The sequence below is a fragment of the Arachis hypogaea genome, chromosome 9 (genome assembly GCF_003086295.3).
Source record: "Arachis hypogaea cultivar Tifrunner chromosome 9, arahy.Tifrunner.gnm2.J5K5, whole genome shotgun sequence".
Lineage (NCBI taxonomy): Eukaryota > Viridiplantae > Streptophyta > Magnoliopsida > Fabales > Fabaceae > Arachis > Arachis hypogaea.
Window position 1 is genome coordinate 65220353 of NC_092044.1, and position 8249 is coordinate 65228601.

Below are 8249 nucleotides of genomic sequence, written 5' to 3' on the forward strand. Positions count from 1 at the left end.
ACCACATTGATGCAATCAAACATCTAAAATAAACGAATTTTATTCATATGAAATTAATGCAGAAAATCAACATGGTGACATTCATAGACTTAACCAACCATACACAACTCAACTGAACAGTTAATAAAACAACTAAAACAACAAGGTAATGAGATCTACGCATCCCCCCCGGTAGTATGTCTTCGCTGGTCACAATTCCTTCATGTATGCCCAGCCTGACGGCATAGCCCACAGCGCTTCGGCTGGTTCTCCAGAGACTGATCCATACTACCACGGATCCTGGTTGCCCTTGGACGACCTTCCTTTGCACGCCTCATGTTAGGATCAGGAATGATGGTTGGCCCAGCATATGGAGGCCATAGGCCTTCCGGGATAGGCGGAACAAAACCCTGCTTGTAAACGTTGAAAACTTCACTCATACGATAGACCTTGTGAACATATGATGCCCAATTAAGGCGGGAGTAGGCGCAACATGCAATGGCGTTGCAACAAGGATAATGCAGTGCTGGAAATTGGCCACAGTCGCATCTGTGATCTTTAAGGGAAACTCTATAGCTACCCAGCGAGAAGTGCCCGGTTGGTGTTGTCTCGGCCACGGTGTACTCCGATTGATGCCTGTCGTATAACGTGACAGTGAAGCACCTTGAGTCTCTTAGATTCTGATCAATTGCCTTGGCCAATGCCTGGCAAAATTCATTACCGGATCCGAGTTGTGCCTCTGCTGTTTGTCCCCATACCACAAAAAACTGAGCAAGCCTCCCGTAAGTTGACTGAACCAATGATGTGACCGGGAGGTTTCGAGTTCTCTTTAGCACCGAGTTCACACATTCACTGATGTTGGTTGTCATGTGCCCGAACCGTCTACCACTATCCTCATGTTGGGTCCATTTGTCGTATTCCATCCGATTGGCCCATTCACACATTGCTGGATTCTCAGTCCATATGATGTCAAACCAATAATAAAACTCTGCTTCAGTCTTTGCGTAGGCAGCATTCACTAACATCCTCCTTGAATCTTTACCTTTGAAAGTTAGGGCAAAATTCGCTGTCACATGCCAAATACAGTACGCTCGGAAAGCACGTGGAGGCAGCCACCCAGTCTCAGGTGCCTCAAGCGCTGCCTTAATCCCGTTATTATGCCTGTCAGAGATTACAAGGATACCCTCCTGAGGAGTTACATTCTCTCGTAGGTTGGACAAGAAGAATGACCACGTCTCTGCATTTTCTCCTTCCACAAGGGTGAATGCAATGGGGAGGATGTTGGAGTTCCCATCCTGCGCTATCGCCAATAGCAGTGTCCCTCCATACTTGCCATACAAGTGGGTACCGTCAATACTGACGAGGGACTTGCAATGACGGAATGCCTCGATACAGGGTGGGAATGTCCAGAATAATCGGTGAAAGTATACCGTCGACTCATCAACCTCACCACGAAGCCGAACAGGAGAGGTCTTCAACACGGTTATTGTTCCGGCCATTGTTGACTGTACTCCTAGCATCCAACGTGGCAACTCCGCGTACGACTCTTCCCAATCTCCATATATTTGTGCCACTGCCTTCTGCTTCGCCATCCAAACCTTTCTGTAACTAGGCCTGAAACCATAATCGGCTTCTGTAGCTTGTTGCAGTACCTTTACCGTAACTGCAGCATCTGCCCTAACCAACGGAAGAATCCTTGCACAGATAACGTGGTAATCCAGCTGACGGTGATCACTGAAAATAGAGGTTGCCAAGCATGTGTGTGGCCCGTTGTACTTCCTAACCTCCCAAGTGCCCTTTCGTGCACGCAGCGCAACGTGAATCAACCAAGTACAACCCTTGCCGAATTGCTTGCATTTTCCATGATACTTCAGATGATCTGATTTGATGACTCTGTACTCAACACCTCGCCGGATGCTATAGTCCTTCACACTCAGCACAGCCTCATCTTTATTTTCGAAAGATTGCCTAATCTGAAATTCTGTAGAAGAGCCCCCGACCGTGTTATCACCGTCCTCCTGTTGACCAAGAACCTCCAAGTTTAGTGTGGAGAAGTGTAGAGGGTACTGTTGAGAAGCAGAACTTGAAGGCCCATGCTGCGCATGTGGATTGGCACCTGTGTCATCGTCGCTATCCCCGATGATATCGACAGGCTCCTGGTCAGAGTCATCCTCACACATTGCATTCTCTACTCTATCAGGTTCACCAAAGCCTTCCATATAAGGTAACTGGCAACCACTGGCGCCCGACATCAGGCTGCTCAAAGATTTCTTCATTCTCCAACTGTACAGAACCAACAACCACCGTTCGCTCTAAATCAGCCGCGAACGTAGGGGAACCCACCGGCGGAAGATACGGTCTGACCGCAGGCATCGAACTAGACGCACCTCCCGCGGCAGTCAAGCTATGAAATGGAGCTGATGCCCCAGAACTATCGACACCAACCTCCAACTTCGCAAACAACTCGTAAATTCGGATCTCTGGAAAACTCCTAACACAATGGAACAGAACCCTAATATCTTCATCAACCGCTAGCACAAAGGTATCATACTGAACACCCGTCGAGACAACTGCGATGGGAATCTTGTAGAATAGCTTCTTCACCCACTTCGTACCAAAGTTGCCAAGCTTTTGCAAGATGCTGTTCTTTAGATCTGACAAAGTGCTTGACGAACTGATGAACACACTCAATGGTTCTTTGTCTGTGAACTTCACACCATGGCTTTTACTTTTTTTAATTTTCCCAGAGCAATGCACTAAGGCAAGAACACTCTCCTCCTCACTTGCCATTATGAGAATGATCTCTTGTGCAAGTAGAATGTCACCCACATATATATAGAATTTCGGTGTTCCTAAACTGTTGTAACCTACAACGGTTTACGATCAAATTTTCTCCTTCATAAACCGTGGGAGCTTGCCACGGTTTATGCTTCACATTCTCCCTTCATAAACCGTGGGAGCTTGCCACGGTTTACACACAAACCACACAATTCATAATCCGTGGTAGGTTGCCACGGTTTATGTTAAAATTGTAAACTGTGGTAGCTTTCCACGGTTTACATAGAAGTGTCAAATTGCACAATCAGGTAAGAAACATCTGTTTTATGTATTTGAGTAAAGATTTCACCTATTTTATTTATTTGAGTAAATTGCCCTTTAAAACATGTCTCTTCATATATATAATCAGGTGTATAGTAATAAAACTATCTCACACATTTTAAAGAAATTATGTTCATATTAGACAGCATTGTTGTAACACATAAATAAGCACACCCTTGTTGGGGAATTCTTTAAGTACTTATAAACCGTTATACATGTAGATTATATATAATCCTACTAGGTAATCAATTAGGATATTAGTGAATTCTATTAATTTTTGTTGGACTATATTTTAGGATTTATTATAAGGCAAAGTCTTTGGTATAGACAGTAAGATAGTATCTACATGTGTAGACAATGGGTGGCAAGTTATGGCCATGACATGTGGTATAAAGAGGGAACAAATTGATCAGGCCTTCACAGAGGTTGCAGAAAAAGTTGATGGAAGCACGTGAGGGAAGGCATAGTTAAGTTGGGTAATTAGGTGTTATAATTAATAATCAGTTTTGGCTGATTAGGGCCAAGCCTTGGCCCATTTTTCGTTGTTGGACAAAAACGTTTTGATGCTGTTTTTTAATCTGTTAAAAAAAAAAGAAAGGGACCCAGGTCATTCCCAACCCTCCCTCGTGACCCAACCCCCTCCCCCTGTTCCTTGAACCATTCATTTATACACGTACAGGAGAACACAGAATCAAAGAAACCCTCACGGCCTTGCCCTCCGCCTAGCCCTGCATGGTCGCCGACTAATAAAGGTCCTCAGCGCCGATGCCGTCCCAGGTCCTCAGCACCGCAGCTTCTTCCTCCATCCTCGCCGCCTAACCTAGATCCTTCATCGTTACCGCCTGACCCAGTAACTCGGCAGGTCCTCATCGGGTATTCATCTTTGTTGGCTTCTCGGTACGGATCCAGGTTAGTGGCTTATCGTCCTCATCTTCACTGAGGGTGTGGTCCTCTTCTTGAATTTTTGTTTTTTTTTTCTTCAAGTCTTCTTCGGTCTTGCCTTGCATTTTTGTTCTAAAGTTCGGTTCTCAGATTCTTCTTCTTCAATCTTTGGTCTTGATTTGAAGTTTGATTCTGTTTGTATTTGCAAATTTGTATGTATGATTCTGAATGCTATGTTACTCTGTGAAAATTTATATGTATGGTTGCTAATGGTGGAAACTCACTCTGTTAGGCAGAATTTACATTGTATGGTTGCTAATGGCAGAAGCTTACTCTGATGCTAATGGTGAAAATTTGTATATTGTTGAATGCTGTAGGCAGAATTTGAATGTCTCTGAAGTACTTGGATTATTGAATTTGAATGTCTCTGAAGGCTGAAGTAGTGATTTGTGATTTTGAATATCTCCGATTCATTGAGTATTGATTTGTGTTTTAGATATGAGTGATAAATGATAACTGACTTCTCGTGCTTATGAAATTTGTGTTTTTCCTCAAGTTAATTTTGGTTCATGTGATTTAATTGGTGTTTAGGGTAGAAATTGAAAAGGTTTTTTTAATTGGATTTGCAAGGTGAAATTTAGTTGACTTTTGATTTAATTTGATAACAGTGTTTATGATTGGATTTATCTGATTTTCATTCTTTTTGAATTTGGTAATAGTGTGATTTCTTTTTGCTGTTTTGTAGTGTTTGTTGTTGAATGATGGTTGTTCTCTCTTGCCTCTGTTTAGTAATCTTTATTGAAATTATGTACATTTTCAATGCATATTTGTACATTTTCATTGATATTATACCTTGTGAATAAGTATCTGGTTAATTATTATTCCAATATTGTGGTTAAAATTTTTATCTAGTTGATGATTTTTGTACCGATTTTCTTTACTTGAATTTGTAAAGTTGACTGTGTGTTAAATTGGTTTGCTGCTGCCCTCTTAAGTTGCAAAATTTTTTAGGGTTTTGCAATTTCAATTGGCGAATTATCTATTTAGGTGTTGTGGTTGTCTGTTTTGTTAAAATGTTGTTGTGTAGAGGTTAAGGTTGTGTAGAGGTTAAGGTTAAATTGTTAAATTATTCGATTAATGACTATTCGAATATTGTGTTTTGAATTTTTGAATGAATGAGGATTTGGTTATTGATTTTCTGGTCTTGAATTTGTTAACTTGATAGTTTCTTAATTTGTGTTGGAAGAGCATTTAAGTTGTAGGGTATTGTTGTTTGAGATCAGCGAATCGGTTTCGTTGAAGTATGTAGCAGGATCCGACTTGAAAATTCTCTCTTTCCATATCATTTTTCAAGTTGCCAAGAGGAGAGAACACGATGACATGTTCGATGACATGTACTATTTAATTTTAGTAGAGTTAAAAAATTTTAAAAAATTAAATAAAATATGTGTTTTAAATAGTAATTATAAATGTTTGAGTATTTTTTTATTTTTTATCTATATATCAACGGGTGAACTGGTTCAATCACTGACTTGTGGTTGGACTAAAGACTCAGTAATCTAGTAACCTAAGTAGTTAGAACAGCAGTTCACTTCTAAAACCATGGTTATTATTAAATTGTTGAAAAAATATAAACTTAATGTTATGACACTGAATAATAAATTTTCTTATATGGAGTAGTAAATAAAATACTATTAAAAAATTGAAAAAAAAAGTATAACAAAGAATAAATAAATTAATCATAACCTGACATTATTATTTAATAACATTTTTTAACGAGTTATCCATAAGGAGGTGAAGATATTAAACATTTTATATTCTTATTACAAATTTTAAAAAACATAAAATCGAAATGAATTATATAAAACGATTTTACCTATAAAAATGATCTAAAATAAATAATACTTTATAAAAAATGGAATGAATTAAAATAATAAAGTGTATAGTTTATGGTGAAATTGTTAGTATGTCAATTATTTATTATTTTAATTACGATATTATTATTATTATTATTATTATTATTATTATTATTATTATTATTATTATTATTATTATTATTATTTGTGGTAGGTTTTGGGTTGTCATAATGATGCATCTAGCATATCCTGTGAGTTCAAATAGATGAGATTAGGTTTCACAAAAAAGAATGAAGAGATTAGGATAGGTTATGAAAGAGTCAAAGAGGACTTCAGAAGCTTTTCAATAATCACAATGAACATAAAGAGTGGACGGGTTAGCAGTGGCCGTAAGTGTTTGGGGTGAATAGCATGTATTTTTATTTTGGGATTGACATGTGTTGGAAATGTAATCTATGATTACCTGGCTTAGGATTCGGTGGTCTCAGAACTTTTGGACCATTTAATGGTCCCATTAGAAAATATGTTTTTAGAGTTTTTTTAACAATTGCTACATAGTCTTTGAACTACTTTTAATTACAAATTAATCCCATATATTTTATTTAATTATAGAAACTATTTTTTATTTTATAAATTATTATTTTATCAATTATCTATTATATTTATTAACAATCAAATACAAAAACAACAACCAATTATATCCTCCATTGATCCTAATAAAGCTTTTGGCCATTCCAATGGATTAGATTTTTATATTTGATCTCGTGACATTCGTCCATGGCTTCCAAATCGTGTTTCCTTGAAATTCAATCGATTGGTTTATCAAAACAATCGATTGAATGATAACTCAATCGATTGGATTACAGTGTATCACAAAAGAATCGATTGAACAATGAATTAAATGTGAAATTTATGTAATTCAATCAATTGTTTAAGATTTTCAATCTATTGATTTCTTCAAAACAGTCGATTGGTCTCATTATTCAATCTATTGGTTATACACGTGACTTCTAATTCAATCGATTGGTTTGAAAATTAAATCAATTGGAAAGTGATCTAAATGTGTTTTTTTCGGATTTCAATCGATTGGTATTGTAATCCAATCGATTGAATTCACCAAAATAATATGAATTTGGCTAATTCAATCGATTGAAGTGTGCTACCCAATCGATTGAAATGTGTCCTGCGCCTATGTCAATCTTGTTATCTTTTTAGAAATTATCTTATTATTCATCTATCTTATCTTTAAAATTATATCTTCAATTTTTGCTGTTTTATTTTGACGTATATTAACTAATATTATCTTTTCCTTAATATTAACATTATAAATTGGTGAATAATCCATCACTAATTATTCAATCCCACCATTGAAATCGTGTATCATTTTCTTTGATTATAAAAAATTTAATTATTTTTCTTTGGAACATCCATCTACTCAATATCCAATTTTTTTTAATTTTTTATCCGTCTATTTAATATCCACTATTTCTTCATCGTTAATCACCGTTGCAGCAATCAGCAAAGGTCAAATTAAGTTTTTCATTGTAGTGTTCAAAAAATAAACCATCGTTTTGATTACAAAATCGAAGTCAGTGAATAGAATCTCTAATTTTGCACTTATTCGTTTCGATACTTTATTCGTGAAATTGATTGTGTAAGAAAAAAATATTTTTTTTATCTTTTATTAATTCACAGAAATTGAGAAATACTAAAAAGTAAATAGGTGTTATTATTTTTTATCATTAATTAATTAGCTAGTAATCAGGGACGAACCTAGAGGGGGCGAGATGTGGCCTGGACACCCAAAAAGTTTAAGAAACTATACTTATCTATAACAATTTATATTAGGAATACAGAGGGTTTGGTGTCGATTATTTTTTTTCCTATTTTACCCCTATGTTTATAATCTAAAACAACATACTCAATCACGTACTCACGTTCTGTAAATTTTGCATTAACCCATGACAGAATGATGTAACTGCTCGTTAAGATATTCTTATTGGATGTAAGTTATTGTTACAAGTATTTTTATTAAGATATGTTTTAAAGGAATAAAAGTAGAATAGTTTAATAAGGATTAATTTAAAAAAAATAAATTTACACTAATAATTTTTCTTTTCAAATTATTAACGTACTTTTCTAATATACTCTAAGTACCTACACAATATATAATATTAATTAGCGTTCAAATTTAAGTTCCAATATTGTTATTAACGAGAGAGGTTTATTAATTTTTAAAAAAATTTACACACAATAAGTTTTGTATCAATATATCATGATTCATTTTAAAAATAATTTTTATTCATCTAAGTTATAGAGTGTCTTGAAAAATCATATTTAAATAATTTTTTTTATTTTTTAACTATTTTATATTTTTAGATTGAAAACTTTGTATTTTTATTCAAGCTTTATTTTTATATTTTATTTTAATTC

General features: G+C 35.7%; 1 protein-coding gene across 1 annotated transcript; it reads right to left on the reverse strand.

The window, feature by feature from the left end:
* Window positions 1-200: 200 nt before the first annotated feature.
* Window positions 201-2159, reverse strand: LOC112709188 (uncharacterized). Its single transcript, XM_025761085.1, has one exon. The coding sequence runs from the start codon at window positions 2157-2159 to the stop codon at window positions 201-203; it is 1959 nt and encodes a 652-aa protein (XP_025616870.1).
* Window positions 2160-8249: the final 6090 nt, after the last annotated feature.